The 18,266-nt window shown below is 44.3% G+C and overlaps 2 protein-coding genes across 9 annotated transcripts; one reads left to right on the forward strand and one right to left on the reverse strand.

Moving 5' to 3' along the window:
* Positions 1-402: 402 nt before the first annotated feature.
* LOC103654346 (pentatricopeptide repeat-containing protein At1g22960, mitochondrial) lies at positions 403-5,674 on the reverse strand. 8 transcript variants are annotated; one of them, XM_008681188.4, is made up of 4 exons: positions 2,474-5,674; positions 2,329-2,377; positions 1,341-1,546; positions 403-976 (listed from the first exon to the last, which is right to left on the reverse strand). In XM_008681188.4, the coding sequence occupies exon 1, from the start codon at positions 5,302-5,304 to the stop codon at positions 3,139-3,141; it is 2,166 nt and encodes a 721-aa protein (XP_008679410.2). In that variant the 5' UTR covers positions 5,305-5,674; the 3' UTR covers positions 403-976; positions 1,341-1,546; positions 2,329-2,377; positions 2,474-3,138. The 8 variants fall into 8 exon arrangements, with proteins under 8 accessions (XP_008679410.2, XP_008679408.2, XP_008679412.2 ...); XM_008681186.4 differs by having other exon boundaries at positions 1,341-1,585; XM_035967485.1 differs by having other exon boundaries at positions 414-1,026.
* Positions 481-1,476, forward strand: LOC109945900 (uncharacterized; the record flags this gene model as incomplete). The annotated part of the gene is made up of 3 exons (XM_020552285.3): positions 481-731; positions 782-1,032; positions 1,300-1,476. Coding segments are annotated over 3 exons (660 nt in total), but the record flags the coding sequence as incomplete, so codon positions are not given.
* Positions 5,675-18,266: the final 12,592 nt, after the last annotated feature.

Consider the following 18,266-nt stretch of genomic DNA (forward strand, 5'->3'; position numbering starts at 1 on the left):
GCTGCTGCTGGATTTAGAGACTTCAGAGAGAACAGAATCCAGAGAGAACAGAATCTGGGAGATTCAGAGAGAACGACCATCGCAAATTCGAGATTCAGAGGCAGAACGGCGCCGGCTGCTGCTCGATTCAGAGACTTCAGAGAACGGAATCTGGGAGATTCAAAGGGAACGGCCATCGCAAATTCGAGATTCAGAGAGAACGAACTCTGAGAGATTTGTTACCTAGACGGCGGCGAAGACTGGACGGCGGCGAAGACTTGGCACCGGCTGCTGGCGTCCGAGGAGGAGGGAGGACTGGGTGGCGGTGCGGCACAGGCGTGCGAGGAGGAGGAAGGCTCGAGCGGCGCCGATTCAGGAGAGCTTTCAGCGGAATCGCACGACCCGGGCGATTGATTCCAGCTAGGGTGGAAGGGTTTGAGTTTTCTATACAGCGGTATCCGATTCCAATGTATGTGATTCCAATAGAGCCTATAACAAACACATGTAACGTTATCAAATACCCTAAGAAGTCCCATACCGTTACATTACATCGAACCAAACACGTCATTAGTTTCTTTTGATAGAGCTGAGTATGGGAAAAGTGACCCAAATACAAGGAGGGATGTCAAGAGCAAAGCACTGGATAACAAAGAGCTTGCTGACCAGCTGGATCTTGGGCAGAAGTTACATGTCTCGTGGGTCTTGATGGGAGGATACTCAATTTGGAGACGCCTCCGGTATATACCTCACAGGCAAACACACAGATACAACCAAATACATGTTAATGAAATATGCAACTCAGATTTCAGAGTAAAGCTGTATATGCTGTACTAATCGTCCCAACCATCAACTATTGGTGGCTTTCTTTCACATTTAAAATGTCCAGGCAGGCCTTCAAGAAATTAATTGTGCCAGAGCAGAGGACCCTCTGCCCCCTGGATTGCAAACAATACACCTTCCCCTCTGCTGCAAGAGCCATGCGCCACCCTGAAATATTCTGTGGGCATGATATGGAGGTTCTTCAGAAGATGATGGTAATGCCAAGAACTATTGAGAAAAATCACAGCCTCAGATATAAAACATAGAATAAAGGTTGTAGCACACAAAATAGTAATTCACAGAGCTTGTAGATTGAACACGCAAGACAAAGATGAGCTTCTTATGTGTTCATGCCATAGAGACAACAATATATTAACGTGAAAGTTACAGAAAGAAAAAAAAATGAAATATTTGTAGTCAAAGTTGACCAAAAGCAATGTCATAACATGCCCCTTTCTAACATATGTTGACATAACATTGATTTGCTATTTCTTTTTTTTCAGAATAAATCAAGGCAACAAGGTCTTTGTGAATCAACCCACCGTGATTTATTTGTCTTCTGGAAGTTGGGAATTTGTCCCATAAATACTACCGGTCTGTTTCATCAAATTGAAAGTTCTGTATCAAGAAGCTTCCCTTCCATGAATCAAGTATCATAAGTCCCACAATGTGAAAATATGTTCATGCTGGTAGATAGATGGGCCAAACGAAATCTCAAGGCACTCTTGGGTAGGAGAAGAGACCTCAGCTGTTGACAGTAGATATTTTCAAAATGATGAGACTTCAGCTGCAAACAACTAATTAGTTTTATTTTTTTTTCCCTGAGGTAGTAATCATGCAGCATCAAGACTTGTCTAATTCAAAATATGATACCTATACTGTCAGCTTAAGTTATTTTTCTACATCATATCAAGTAGTTAAGACTACATGCGTGCCATCAGTACTTGTCCCATAACTCTGGTCCAAAATTTATGTCATCCCAAAAGCATGTAGTAAAAAAAATCAAAATTCAATAATTACTCCCTCCGCTCCAGTTTATAAGGAATTTTATGTATATGTCAACAATCAAACTTTATAAACTTTGACCAATAATTTGACAAACATTTTTAATTATTGTAATACAAACTTGATACTATTAGATTTGTAATCAGATATACTATCCAAGGATCATAAGTTTAAAATCATACACAATATAATATAACATAAATGAATGGTCAAAGTATACTTTAGAAGACTGTGTCATGTCAGACTATGCCTTATAAACCAGACCAGAAGGAGTACTATATTTAAAGGTATTCAGTTTTGTGAGATGGAAACATCAATGAATCATAATCAAAATTACATCAACACCGTGATAAATTTACTAGCATTATAGTATAGATATTCAGAAATCAATGTCAAGTGTGCATTTCAGACTGTATTAGTGACCTAAATAATAAGTGAATCCGCTAAGAGGCAAAAAAACAGTGAACAGAATAAAAAATACAAATGACACCAAGAGGCAATCAAAAGGGTAAATAATTGTCGTACTTTAGGAGCATGACATGATAATATCATGAAAACCTTCAGTCCATGAGCACTGCATATATGACATGTCAATATATTGTAACATGCCTATGGCAAAATTGGTGATACAATAATCATTTATTACAGAAGATTCTTGGAATGTTCTTACCAGAAATCCTACGTATAACTGAAGAAAGCTCAGTCACAGAAGCCCCACAGCCATTTACTATTTGACATAGTTGGTATCAGGAATTCATGGCGGTCAGGTTTCCAGTACATATAATCAAAAGGAAATAACAAAAGAGCAGAATATCATGCAAGATCTTCAGAAACCGGAGCGTGTTCCTTCCATCCAGTTTCCATTTAAAAAAAAAATTATCTCCATGAGTATAATGCCAAGCAAAGAATTCTGACACTGTTTAAGCCACAAGAGAAAGGCTTGCTTGTGCTCAACTATTCTTTTGGAAAGCACCCAACTTCTTAACTAAGAGATCATGGTTCCAGACTCTTGTTTTTCATCTTTTCACAGTTCCCACCCACCCACCCAAACTCCATCTATGATCTCCTGAGCAGCAAGAGGAGATATTTGTGTGCACAACTATCCTTTTGAAAGCACCCAGCAACATAAATCAGAGAACATTGTCTCAAACTCTCTTTTCCTTTCCCTTACGAAAGGTATTGCCTTGCCCACAAACACCATATCATCTCCGAGTAAAGTATGTTTGAAGAAATGAGCAAAGCTAAATAATGGTACGCTGATGACGAGAAATCTGCAATACATGAGAAAGTTCTTACACGAAATATCTGTGATGCAAGGCCAGCAGGACAATTTATTCACCCCAAAACAATATTCTCCATGTACTCGATTGCATGGTACATGTGGCCTTCATCAAATCCCTTGAACAATGCATTATGTGTGCAATAATCTGGAGGAATACCATTTTGATGCATCTCAAAATACAATCTTATTGCATCTGCCCAGTTACCTTCTCTACAGTTCCCATCTATCAATAAAGTATATGTGTATTTGTTTGGCGCTAATCCCCTTTCCAGCATCTCATGAAAATGACGAAAAGCCAACAGAGTTCTGCCTGTCATGCATAGTGCATGTATGAGCACATTATATGTTATTTCATTAGGTTCAATTCCCACATCCAGCATCTTCCGGAACCAACCATATGCTGAATAAAGGTTTCCTCTTCTACAGCATGTGTGAACTAATATGGTGTAGGTCACAACTGAGGGTTGCAAACCATCTGAGACCATGCCATTAAGAAGTTTCCTTGCTTCCCTTAGGAGTCCTCTTTCACAGTGTGCATGAATCAAGCAGGTGTATGTGATACAGTCAGGCTGTAAACCATCACTGACCATCTTCGTCTTTAAACGTTTGGCATCTTTCAGGTTACCAGTCTTGCACAGTCCATCGATAATAACATTGTATGTTACTGTATCAGGATATATTCCTTTCAACATCATCACCTCCCTCAACTGGAAAGCCATAGGAGTAGAACTTAGGGTTAGCTCCGCACAAATCCTTGTATTATAGGCAAAGCAATCTGGCTGCAAACCTTTGCTTAGCATCTCATCAAAAAACTCTCTTGCCATAGCAAGGTTCCTCACCTTACGTGAACCATTCATGAGAATTGTATATGTACAAACGTCAGGAAAGCACCCCTGCTCTACCATTTCCTCTTTCAATCTCCTAGCTTCCGCTAAATCACCTAATCTACAATAACCATCTATAAGAGTGTTATATGTCAAAACTGTCGGTGCTAAACCTGCACGCCTCAAATCGCCAAGCAACCAGAGAGCCTCCTTCAAATTACCTGCCTTACAATACCTATTTAGCAACGAATTGTATGTGATCACGTCTGGCAGTAACCCCATCGCTCTCATTTCCGCAAATTTCACCTGTGCGGCCTCTGCCTGCTCACATTTAAGCAACCCATGAATGATGGCATTGTATGTCACCACTGTAGGCATAATGCCCTCATTCTCCATCTCCATCTGCAAAGCCTCAGCCTTTCGTACAAAACCCCTTTCAAGTAACGCAGTGATAAGTGGGTTATAAGTGAAGGATGAGGCCTTCTTGGACAGCCGCATACTGTCAACCAGCTTCACCGCGTTCTCCAGATGACCTTCCCTGGCCAAGAAACTAATCACCACATTGAACGTGACATCATTCAGCGAGAAACCACCTCCTTGGGTTTCCATCTCCTTGAGCAGCATGGAAGCCTCGTCCTTTCTCCCCTCCTTCAGGAAAGAATCCAGCAAAGTGTTGTACGTGACAATGGTCGGCTCAACCCTGAGCTGGAGCATCTCTCCGTATACAGCACGGACGTCGTCCCACCTGGCCGCGTCACGGAGCACACGCAGGACGCGGTTGCAGTCCCTGACATCAGGGGCCACGCCGTGGCAGGTCACCAGGCGGAAGGCGGCAAGGCACAGCGTCGAACAGGCGGCGGGCGTGGCGTGGCGAGTATCGCGTTCCGTCGAGAAGTTGGTGGACAAGCGTAGGAGGAGGCTCACTAGGGAGCGCAGAGCGGAAGAGAGGGGAGTGGAGAGAAGGAGGGACAGAACAGGGAGGAGGAGACCGAGGCGCAGGGCGCGGAGCGACACGGGGTAGGCGGTCCGGATGTGGTTGGCGTGGGCGAGCGGGACGAGGACGGCCGCGAACGCGGAGGCGGAGCTGGGGAAGCCGCGCGGGGTGGCCTCCGCCCACCGGAACAGCTGGCGCGCGAGGCCCGGGAGGCCGCGGAGCGCAGCGTGGACGTCGCCCGTGGCGAGCACTTGGCGGAGAGGTTCCGGCGGCGGGGGCACAGAGGCGAGGAGCGCGGCGAACGGGCTCTCCTCTGGCAGCGGAGTCGGAGGCGGCGGCGGAACTAGCGCCGGCAGGGGCAAGGACGCGGAGGAGAAGCGGGGGCTGGAGATAGCTGCGACGGCGGCGGCGGCGACGGTTACAGGAGCTTGTGATTTGCAGTGTGGGATGTTGAATAGCATGGGTTATGGCTCTGGCACCACCCGGCGACGCCTCGCCATGAATGACGGCGCGGCGGCAGCGGCGAGGAGGAATCCGCGGCGCATCCGCCAGATTCGGCGACCGTACGGGGCCGAGGGCGCACGCCCCAAGGCTGTGCCCCCCCGACCTGGGGGGCGGCGGGGGCGCTTGACTGAGGTGAACACGAAGCGGCGGCGGTCGGCGGAACCGGCGACGAAGCCTAGGCGGCGGCTGGTAATGTAAGGAAGACGGCGCCGCGAGTGCGAGAGGGAGGGATCGGAGAAGAGAGAGGCCACGTGCGCCAGAGAAGGCCACGCACGACGCCGCGACCTGCATCCAGGTTGATTTGCGCAAGAAGCCCAGCTAAACATCTGCCCGGTTCTAGCTCCCCGAATTTGTTTGTATTTTAGTCCATTTTTTTGAAAAACAATTACGTTTAAAACTTTAGACACTTAATGTCGTTTTTGACCCTATGCCTGAGACAACACATCTCGCCGTCAGCCTATAGCGCTGAGGTAGCTGCCACGGTGGCATCCAGGGCTGACGGGACAGCCCACGTGGCCATCCAGCTCGGTGTCACAGATCTTAGCGCCAAGCTAGGATTTATACGCGCGCATCGTCTTCTTCCTCCATTCTCTCCTTTCCTTTCTCTCACGCTCGACCGCCTCGCCTCGTCGTCGGCCGCTTCACAGGTGTCGCCCGCACCCATGGCCCGTGGCCCTAGCGTCGCCCGCGCCAACCCGCCCTGCCCCGACCGCCACACCACCCGCCTAGCCTGCTCGTCAGACTATCGTCGTCTCTCACGCACTGCTACCGCAAGGTAAGGGGTATTTCTTTAGTAATTAGTTAGTATTTCTTTAGTATTTACTTAGTTTAGTAGCCAGTGGTTAGTTAGGGTTTAGCATTTAGTTAGTATTTACTTAGTTTAGTATTTAGTGTTTAATGTTTAGTATTTTAGTATTTAGTTAGCACATGTTCACTTAGTTTAATGTATAGTTAGTTAGCTATTTACATGTTAGTATTTATAGTTAGCTAGGTATTTAGTTGTTAGTATATATAGTTAGCTAGCTATCCTGACTAATTAAAACTAAGACTAAAACTTTTATTTTAATCATTAATTACAAAATCCAACGCTAGGGATCTGTGGTTCTAAATTTATCTGGGTCCTGCATTCGGAGTTGCCATAGACATGGTGTCCACGCCAAGACGAGCGGTAAGGGTGTTGAGTCCTGACGGGGGTGGGAGAGCCATCCGCTAGCTGACGGCGCTCCACGCGCTCAGCCCGCAGCTGGGCGATCTCGGCACGAGCCCTACTCAGCTCATCTAAAACGTGGTCCAGCTCCGTGTTTAGCACGTCGGCTAGGTTGATTGTGCTGCTCAACCTAGGATTGTCATCGCCAACAGGTGAGACAATCGCGCCTCCAGTACTGCCAGATGGACGACGGGGGTAATACTTCAGGTCAAGACCATCGGCCACCCCATCGAGCACCGAGCAGTAGTGCGAAATCGCACGCCATGCGACATCCTGCATGGTCGCCTCAGCTGAGTCCCGCTCAGAGATAGAATAATGCTCCGAGCAGACCTTTGCACCCCGGAGACCATCCTCCGGACGACGCAATAAGCAAGTCGCCTCCCATCGGTTCGGGTATGCCCCGCGACTGTGTTGGTAGACCACACAGCGATACTCGATGGACCAAGTGTGTCGGTCAAGTGCCTGGCACAGCAAGGTGTCGAGTGCATCATGAAAGTGACACCCGCGAGCGGCGTCACAAGTGATGGGTCGGGCGATCCATCCCTCTAGCTCCTGCTCCTCTGAGAGGTCGGTGTTGTGGCTCGAGCTGCTGTCGTCGGTGTCTCCGTCGTCAGGGTCTCCTCCAGCAGCTACTCTAGCGGGCGGGACGCCTAGTGGTGGTGCAGGGGGCGCCTCTAGCGGGGGCACAGGGGAGCAGCACCTCATCGACTCTACCTCCTATTGAGGCGAGAAGGAAGAGCCCTGCTGCTCTAGCTCCTGGCGCCGACGCTCCTGCTCCTCGTGCAGGCGGTGGTGCAATCTCTCCAAGTGGCTGGACTGACCAGTCACTAGGCGACGAAGCGGACGCTCCGCGAGGTGAGAGGGCAAGAAGGGAATGACTGACTTCCGTGTTGTGTGTATAAGACGAACCATCTACAAAAGACACCATAAGCATAAGAGTAAGAACAAAACTAATATGACTAGCAAGTAAACCATAAAAAATAAGGAAATAAAATAAAAAAATTAGCAAGGTGTAATGTAATATATATAGTAGAACATAGAATTGGTTGAGATGACCAACTTTTGAAGTGACACCAAGGTCAAGGTGAGAATAGGGGTCTATAATCCTTAGAACAGTCATTCTACTATAGGTTACGGTCCTACAGTCAGCATGACTTTGATACCACTTATGTCACACCCGATTTTAGAAGACAAACCGAATGCGAACCATGCACATGTCAGGATCAACAATTCACATACACAACAATTTACATAACCGGACATCATCACACAATGCTCAAATCTCTACTACTACTTAAGAACATAGTGTAGGCGTCCACAACACGATGGCGCACGGTTCTGCCAATCCCCACACGCGTCCATCCCCCGCCCCGCCGCGTCTCTGGTGCAAGAATCGCGGCCTCTCGCTCCCGCCCCGTCTCTCTCGCCGATCCGCCCCGTCTGTCACGCCGCGTCTCTCTCGCCCCGCGTCCGCCGCTTCCTCTCTGTGCCAAAAATCGCGTCTGTCGTTTCCTCTCTAATGTTGTGAATCTGCGTCCGCCGCTTCCTCTCTGGTGCCAAGAATCGCGGTTGTCGCATCCTCCCATCAATACCGCGTCCGCCGCTTCCTCCATCCGCACGGATCCGACTTACCTTCCCTGCTCTCAGCCAGAGTCGGATTTCTGCTCTCAGCTGCTTCCTCCATTTCACAATACCACATCCGTTGCATCCTCCAATATCGTCGATGGAAGGGCGCGCCTTCCATGGACTCCACACCATGAGCCGTGCCCAGCCAGAGCCGGATTTCACGCTCTCGCGCCGTCGCCGTCAATGGAAATGATGCGGCCGAGCATCCCTGCCATTGATGGCGCTCCCTTGCCCTGTGAGCATCCCCTGCTATTTAAGAATCCCTATTCATGCGTCAAATAGATGGTGTGCACAGCGACGGCTTCCGCAGCTTCTTAGGCCAAGGTAAGATTTCAAGCGAATTTGTACCCAACAATTTCGTATCCGCTCAACAATTTGGTTGGAGAATGCCTTGCCCATCGCTGCTTTGCGTTTGCACACTATGCACTTCTCGGTTCCCGGTGGTCGACCTCTATCTGGGCGCCATGGATAGTCCTGCCGTTTCCAAGGTGAGGTGAATTTAATGTTGGCGGCATATCTCTTGGAGCAGAAGCAACTGGTGAGCTCACTGAACCCTCAATGGTAGGTGGCTGGACCTGGTGGACCGAAGATCCTGAGCCATTCTGCATACCAGCACATGGTAAATGAGGTGATTTCTAGATTGCTCTCATTTCAGACTTTGCTCAATATTTCGTTCTCCATGGAGTTATGGAGGCATATACGTTCTTGCTGTTAGTTGGTGCTTATTCTCTTCTAAATTCCTTAATCAACTGCATCATGTTTACGAATTCATTAGTCCCTGATTCTCAGTAAACAGCGAACAAACCTTCTACAGTACCACATTGTTTTTGCAGTTCTCATTGTGTTGTGCAGCAACCAAAATCAATCCACGGACATGCTAATTGTGGTAAGGACATAAGATTTGACCAAATCCACCAGTCCAAAAAGGGGGAGAATCTATTTATAAACTGGATTAGAAATATAGGGACACATAATAGCTGAATATTAGATAGAGAAAACAGTATCTTGTGAGCTAATGGTTTCTCAGGATGAGCATACAGGTACACTGAATTCGTTCAACTGGAACATCAAATGGCCTCAGTTAAGCCCAAGCACATAAACATAAACGTGCAGTTCCTCAAGCATTAGAATGCAGTAATGCAAACGCCTGCTTTGAAGATATCACATGAAACACCTTTCATATGCATTCATGTCCAATAATCAGGGAATAAGTAATCTGTTAGCAAATGCTACCAGTAGATCTTCAAATTTCTTGCTGAATTCTGCTTCAGTATTAGATGAATCCCATTCAAAATTGTACTCTTGGGCAATAGCCTTCATGACTTTTAGCTTTGATCCATCTGATGGAGCATTCACAGAGAGCTTTTCGATTATCTGTATGAAAGATGCACAATATTGCTGTGAGTGTAAAAGATCTTCACTTTTGTGAGCAAACAATTCTGAATTCTGAAATAGAAAAGGCACATGTTGGAGTTTCCACTTACTATGCGGTTGACACTGCTGTCAGGGCACAATTCCATAGCGCTAGCAACAAACTCCTTTCCATACTTGGTGGTAAATAAATTATGGAGATGCATTAGCTCAGGCAAGTCTGAACATCTTCCTGATGCAAAGATTATACTAGCAATTGCTTCACACAGTTCTATGGGGCATTCCCTACTCCATGATAAAACTAATAGGTGCTGATCATATTCTGTTAAGTTTATAAAGCAGAACCTACTTTTGGACCTCAACAGAAGGGACTTTTGCCAGGACAAATTCACAGAAAAGCTCTAAAATCTCGTAGGCAGCCAATATATTTTGCTCCATAATAATGTCCTCCACCTATGATTAATAGTGATATTATTAGAATTTAGAAAATGTTAAGAAGACAAAGGAAAAGGCCAAATTACCTTCCCCCACCCCCATACACGCGAGGGAGGGAGTGTGCATCTGGTACTTTGTATCCTTTTTATTCATCAATCTCCATGCGACTAAGGAGGTGAGGTTAATATGCCCCTTAATAAGATTTGTCTTCTTGTTTCTCCTCGTAAGTTCAAATTCTATAGTTGGAGAACATCAAAACTTATCTTACAAAAATACGCTGAAAGTTTCATCATTATTTGTATTTTTAAATAGGTTTTGTATCTATATGGTTAGTTTATTATAAGATGTATTGATCTATAAACAATAGTAACGAAATATCTATAATATAAATTTGTAACATCAGTTATGATGTTCTCTAAAACTACAAATTTAAACTAAAAACTCAGTTGGGGTAGGGGTGTAGATTGAACACAAAATTGGTTCAAGAGGTTATTCAGGCAATGTTCATATGTGGGGCCCTGTTTGTTTCCCTTCTAGATTATAAAAATTAGATTATGATGGAAGTGTATGAGGATAAATTATCATTTGGAGATTACCAAATAAGCTGAAATAAGCTACCCAATACTAGCTTATTTCAACTTATTTATGATACTAAAGTGGTATTTTACCTTCTACCATTCCACCATAATCCAACTTATATAATTTAGGAGGGAAACAAACACACCCTTAAGATATTGAACCATTTCTTTGCGCATATTTCAAAACATACTACCATGAAGAAGTTCCCTTAGTTTTTTAGCTGTCGGGAATTCTAAAATCTTACAGGAAGTTCACTACCGTTAAAAGGCCCAGAAACACAAATGCACACCCTTGCCAAAAACATCACTAGGACTTCTTTGGTCTACACAAAATATTTTATTCTGTCCAGATTCAACAGTTGTGATATGCAAGTCCTGATCCCATGCAAAATGTTTGCAGGATAAACAATGTTCCATAGATCATGAAGTAGATGCCCCTGCCACCTAAGGATTTGGAGATTGCTATAGTGCAAGTAGAGTGTAGTGATTATGTAGCTATAGTGCAAGCAGATGCCCCGCCACCTAAGTAGCTTCTTTGGTCTACACAAAATAATGTTCAAAGGCTACAAGCATTAGTCGGGACATAGTCCAAGCCTGATACAGGAAAAGTGTCACTTAACGTTATGCCCAACTTTGTTTTGTTTGTGCTACGAGCTGTATAACTATTTAAGCAATTATGTAGCTATTTTTATTTCAGTTTCACTAGCATTAGAACTCGGTGTTCAGTATACATGTTTTATACTAATTTTTAACATCTGTGGCAACGCACGGGCACATACCTAGTAATAACATAAAAGAGAGGTAATAGTTTGATTACATCATGATGCCCGAGACATCCACAGACATTAACATAGATCAAAGTGCAAAAACAAAACGTAGCTAAACATGGCCTTCACAGACAGGCGACTGGGGGTTTGACGATGACCCACGCCTAGAACTCATCAGTCTTGGAACCCCTGGAAATCTTCCACCACGACTTCATCTTCTCCTGAGCAGTGGTTGCAATGTGGACAACATGGGGGGGGGGGGTTTGGTGTTGTAAAGCAAAGGTGAGTACACATCAACATACTCAGCAATTGTCTCATCTGGCTGAGGTGGACTAGCTTTTATGTGGGGTTAAGCTAGATCAAGCAGTTACTTTTAGTTGGTCACGTAATTATTACTAGTAGAGAGCCAGGTTTTAGCATCAAACCCAAGTTCTAAGAAACCCGAGAGTGGCCAGTTCACTCTGGTACGGACCTGGTGCACCGGACACTGTCCGGTGGCACACCGGACAGTCCGGTGCGCCAGACCAGGGCACACTCGGTTTCTTTGCTCCTTTGAATTTGAACCCTTTCTTCAATCTTTTATTGGTTTGTGTTGAACCTTTATGAACCTGTAGATCACATAATCTAGAGCAAACTAGTTAGTCCAATATTTGTGTTGGTCATTCAACCACCAAAATTAATACTGGGAAAAGGTTAACCCTATTTCCCTTTCAATCTCCCACTTTTTGGTGATTGATGCCAACACAAACCAAAGCAAATATATAAGTGCAGAATTGAACTAGTTTGCATAAGATAAGTACATAGGTTACTTGGAATTAAACCAATTTATAGTTTCACTAGATATGCATGGATTGCTTTCTTTTATTTAATATTTTGGACCACGCTTACACCACTTGTTTTGTTTTTGCAAATTCTTTTGGAAAGTCTTTTCAAAATCTTTTTGAAAAATAGTCAAAGGTATATGAATAAGATTGCGAGAAGCATTTTTAAGATTTGAAATTTCTCCCCCTATTTCAAATGCTTTTCCTTTGACTTAAACAAAACTCAACCTTAATGAAATTCTCCTCTTAGCTTTCAAGAGGGTTTTAATAGATACCAATTGGAAGTATATTTAGATGATAGTTTTGAAAATGTGCCAACTGAAAGTAAACATACCAATTTTAAATATATCAATTAAAAATTTTCGAAAGGTGGTGGTGCGGTCCATTTGCTTTAGGCTAATAATTTCTCCGCTTTGGCATTAATCACCGAAAACGGAGACTTTGTGAGCCCTTTTTTACTTTCTCCCCATTGGTACAAGTAAATACGAGTGAAAAGATTATACCAATCGAAGAGCGGCATGGAGTGACGACGAAGGATACCGGTAGAGTGGAGTGGAAGCCTTATCTTCATCGAGTACTCCATTTCCCTTTCAATCTATGACTTATCATAGAGATACATTTGAAAGCACATTAGTCGTAGTCATGAAAGAGATATGATCAAAGGTATATAAATGAGCTATGTGTGCAATGTTTCAATCAAAATTTCGAGAATCAAGAATATTTAGCTCATTCCTAAGTTTGCTAAAGGTTTTTGAAAGTTACCTAGAGGGGGGTGAATAGGCAAGTTAAAACTTTTTCAACAAAAACTAGAATCAAACTGGGTAAAACTGAATTGATCTCGAAATTCACCCAGTTAACTTTGGAAATGAGATGTTCTAGTTGATCCACAGGGTTCAAAATAGTAGATCTGAGAAGGGCACTTCTCAAAATCCACATACCAAATATATATAAACAAATCTTCCACGCAATGGTGAGAGAACGAAGAACACAAACAAACACAATGAGCAAGAACACAAGAGACACAAGATTTATCCCGAGGTTCGGTCACACCACCAAGGTGCCCTACTTCCTCGTTGAGGCGCCCACAAAGAGTCGGGTCTCTTTCAACCCTAATCCTCCCTTTGCCGACCACAAAGGTCAAGCCCACACAATAATCTTTGCTCAAACGAGCGGGTAATACAAACTTTCTTGTGGTCTTCCACAAGATTTGGAGACTCACAAGAGACACCTAGTCGTCTAGGAGCTAGAAGCTCCAAGAGTAATGAATCCACAAAGAACTCAATGTAGTACCAAAGCTCGAATCAAGAAGAGCAAGAGAGATTTGGAGATGAAGCACAAAAACCGTAGCTCTCAAACTCACTCAAAGATTTCTCTCCAAAGATTTGAAATGGGAGAGGCAAGAGGTGTGTGAGAGAGAGTGGGAGGTGTTTCTCAGGTTAGAAATGAAGTTTTGTGCGTGCTCTACTGTGGGGAAGAGTGTGGGAGGTGTATATAAAGGTGCCCCAAAAGCTGGTGGCCGTTAGGAAAATCTGACTGAAATTCGGTTGAACCGGTTTCAAATTCGGTTGAACCGGATTCCACCAGTCGGTTTTCGGTTCACTGGCGGACTCAGCCGGAGACTGGACCAGACTCAAATTCGATTGAACCGGTTTCAAATTCGGTTCAACCGGTTTCAAATTCGATTGAACCGGATTCAAAATTCGGTTGAACCAGTTTTCCAAAAATCTGCACATGACTTTTTCTGTCAGGACTGACTGGCAGACTGGCAGTGACAGAGGGGAACAGTGCAGAAACTGGTTGAACCGGTTTTAGGTCCGGTTGAACCGGTTTTTGAACTGTTGCACAGATTTTGAAAAAACCGAAGTGAAACCAGGGTAAAATGGAAGTTTTAGATCAAGGATTTTGAGCTTTAGTACCAACACCAACCTTCCTTTTGGACCCCCCTTGATAGTACGACGATTCCTATACTCAAGTTAAATAAAATATAATTAAGTAAACTCCTTGAGTAATTGGTGTCTCATGTGTGATTTCTCCATGGTGTTGCTTCATAAGGATCACTAACATCCTTGTCTCACCTTTTGAAGCAAACACAAATCGAGCCTGTGACTTGTGCCATTTCACCATATATGAGTTCAAATCATGGCTTCAAGTCACCTTACTGATGCATCAACATGTTGTAACTCTTTATAGCTGATTAGTTCATCGACTTAGTGCAAGTACTCTCTTCTTCACCTTAGCCATGGTACCTCGGTCTACAAGCCATCGCTTGGCCTTCACCTTCGCTTAGTTCCTCGAAGCCCTTTCCTTGCTATCTTCACCCTATCAAGCCATTCTTGAGTCACATCCTATTGAGCATCCATTGAGAGAATCATTTCTTCAATATTGTGAACCTTGCTTGAATGACATCTAGATATAACTGCTAAGATCAATCAAGCTCTAGTTTGATTCTCATATATTCATATATGGACTAATAGTAATATGGTCAAGCCAATTCATGATTCCTCATATCTTATTCACTTTGGCTTGACCAATCCTCTTAATCACTTCAACCTCTATTATGATCATATTTATGCATAGTGATTTCTCAGGACTTGTCCATATATCCAAACCAATATAGAGACCATATTATATCCATTTGCATTGTCTCACTGGTTATTTGACCTTGTGTTGAACCTTGTTCACTGATCATTATACACTATTCAAGTATGTTCATCATACTGAATTTCCTGTTCAACACTTAGCAAACTTGTTAGACCTTTAAATGTGTTGTTATCCAAATCACCAAAACTCACAAAAGGGATGACTGCACTTTCAGTTTTCTCATCTAATGGTTTGGTAAAGATATCGGCTAATTGTTCTTTGGTGCTAACATAAGCTATCTCGATATCCCCCCTTTGTTGGTGATCCCTCAAAAAGTGATACCGAATGTCTATGTGCTTAGTGAGGCTGTGTTCAACGGGATTATCCGTCATGCGGATGTCACTCTCATTATCACATAGGAGAGGGACTTTGCTTAATTTGTAGCCATAGTCCCTAAGGGTTTGCCTCATCCAAAGTAAGTGTGCACAGCAATGGCCTGCGGCAATGTATTCGGCTTCGACGGTGGAAAGAGCTACTGAGTTTTGTTTCTTTGAAGCCCAAGACACCAGGGATCTTTCCAGAAACTGACAAGTCCCTGATGTGCTCTTTCTATTAATTTTACACCCTTCCCAACCAGCATCTGAATATCCTATTAAATCAAAAGTGGATCCCTTGGGGTACCAAAGACCAAACTTAGGAGTGTAAACTAAATATCTCATGATTCTTTTCACGTCCCTAAGGTGAACTTCCTTAGAATCGGCTTGGAACCTTGCACATATGCATACGGAAAGCATAATATCCGGTCGAGATGCACATAGATAGAGTAAAGATCCTATCATGGACCGGTATACCTTTTGATCTACGGATTTACCTCTTGTGTCGAGGTCGAGATGCCCATTTGTTCCCATGGGTGTCTTGATGGGCTTGGCATCCTTCATTCCAAACTTGCTAAGTATGTCTTGAATGTACTTTGTTTGGCTGATGAAGGTGCCCTCTTAGAGTTGCTTGACATAAAATCCTAGAAAATACTTCAACTCCCCCATCATAAACATCTCGAATTTTTGAATCATAATCCTACTAAACTCTTCACAAGTTGATTTGTTAGTAGACCCAAATATGATATCATCAACATAAATTTGGCATACAAACAAATCTTTTGCAATAGTTTTAGTAAAGAGAGTAGGATCGGCTTTTCCGACTTTGAAGCCATTAGTGATAAGGAAATCTCTTAGGCATTCATACCATGCTCTTGGGGCTTGCTTAAGCCCATAAAGCGTCTTTGAGAGTTTATAAACATGGTTTGGGTACTCACTATCTTCAAAGCCGGGAGGTTGCTCAACATGGACCTCTTCCTTGATTGGTCCATTGAGGAAGGCACTTTTCACGTCCATTTGATAAAGCTTAAAGCCATGGTAAGTAGCATAGGCAAGTAATATACGAATTGACTCAAGCCTAGCTACGGGTGCATAGGTTTCACCAAAGTCCAAACCTTCTGTTGGGGACCTTCGGAGTCCGAAGGTCCTCAAAAACAAGGATTTAACAGTATTTCTGTAGTGCAATGTGTGAACAGGTACCCTCGGACTAAAGTCGGCATTGCAGTAGACTGGAATAATACGAAGCTTGCTACAGAGCCGAAGGTGTTGAGCAGGAAAGCTTCGGCGTAACAGCAAAGAGTGGAACCGACTTAAAGATGAAAAGGCTATTCAGACCTCGATAGACTACTATAGAGTTATTATCAAATGTAAAGGGCATGAATGTAATTTTATAAGGGCTGTGTCCCGTGTCTATAAATAGGTGAACAGTATCCCCGTACTATTTACGCTGACTTGGCATTTGCTTTCTGCGTCACGCTTGTACTATCATTTCCTTCCGATTGAAGGTACACTTATAATTCAATGATATTTTTGTTTATGTTCAGTAATAATAAATGATTGTTCATGTTTTCTCTTACATTCTTTATATTTTATCCTTCGTCATTGTTTGATGAATTTATGAAGGTATGTCTTTCATAACCTTCGTCCACAAGTTATTATATCCTAAGGGAAATAATGCTTCAGAGGACGAAGGACGTTAACAATTAACATTTTCTATGTTGCCTTGTTCTTAACTCTTAGCACTTGAGAACAAGTCCCCAACATTGGCGCCCACCTCCGGTGAACTCACTTCCATTTCTTGAGCTTTTCAACATCTTCGACAAGCATCACCTTCGTCATGCCGCCGAAGAAGGCTTCAGCACCAGGGGCTGGCACGCTGCAGCCGCTGGACCCTAATCAAGACGTCCTTTCTCTTAGAGAGGCACGAAGCCAGAAGAGGAAGGCTACCAGTCCAACACCTCCGGAGGATGATCTAGATCAGGAGATTCAAAATCTGGAAATCCTTCAGCAGCAGGTTCAACGCAAGAAAGAAAAGATGGCCAGGGTAGCTGAACTGCAGAGGCAGATAGACGAAGCCTCTGAAGAAGTTCGTCATCTTGCTCAGGACGAGCAACACCGAAGGCCTCAGCATCAAGATCTTCATCAGGAGGGTTTTCCCAACGAAGATGATTGGTATGACAATTTCCATCATGGGAATTTTGTTTTTGATGATGCTTCTCCTCTGTCCGCTGAGCTGCAGGCTACACCTTGGCCCCCGTCCTACAAGCCGCCTCAGCTCCCTGTATTCGATGGCCATTCAGACCCGAAGCAGTTTTTGATGAGCTACGAAGCAACAGTTTCTTCGTATGGTGGCAATGCTTCAGTCATGGCCAAATCTTTCGTTATGGCTGTCAGAAGTGTTGCTCAAACCTGGTATTCCTCCCTTCGACCAGGCACGATCACTTCATGGCAGAAGCTGAAGGATTTGTTGTTAACCAGCTTTCAAGGATTTCAGACGAAGCCGGTCACTGCTCAGGCTCTGTTCCAGTGCACTCAGGACCACGAAGAATACCTTCAGGCATATGTCCGAAGGTTCTTGCGTCTGAGGGCACAGGCACCAACGGTGCCCAATGAAATTGTCATCGAGGCCATGATCAAGGGGCTTCGGCCAGGTCCGTCAGCTCAGTACTTCGCCAGGAAGCCTCCTCAAACTTTGGAGAAGCTTCTCCAGAAAATGGATGAATACATTCGGGCCGACAATGATTTTCGCCAAAGAAGGGAGGAGGCTTTCAGGTTTTCTGAAATGACCAGGGGCTTCGGAGGGAGGTTTTACCCGAGGCATGTGCGATCAATTCACAATTCTACACAAAATGATGACAGAGGAAGCCAACAGCAAAAGCCACAATACTCCTCACAGGCTTCTGGACAACAGCAAAGCTCCTTCCGGCCACCAGCTCCAAGAGGCAGAGGCGCCAGGGGCTTCGGAGGAAGATTTGGCGATCAACCGAGAAGAATCTTTTGCTTATTCTGCGGTGAGAACAAAGGCCATACTACCAGGATGTGCCATGTTACTATACAGAAGCAAAAGGAAATAGCTGAAGCAGCAGCACAACAAGCCCAGCCGAAGCAGGTCATGCATACAGCTTCGTATCATTCGCCCTACATCCCAGAATATGTGGGC

This window comes from Zea mays, chromosome 4 (assembly GCF_902167145.1).
Source record: "Zea mays cultivar B73 chromosome 4, Zm-B73-REFERENCE-NAM-5.0, whole genome shotgun sequence".
Lineage (NCBI taxonomy): Eukaryota > Viridiplantae > Streptophyta > Magnoliopsida > Poales > Poaceae > Zea > Zea mays.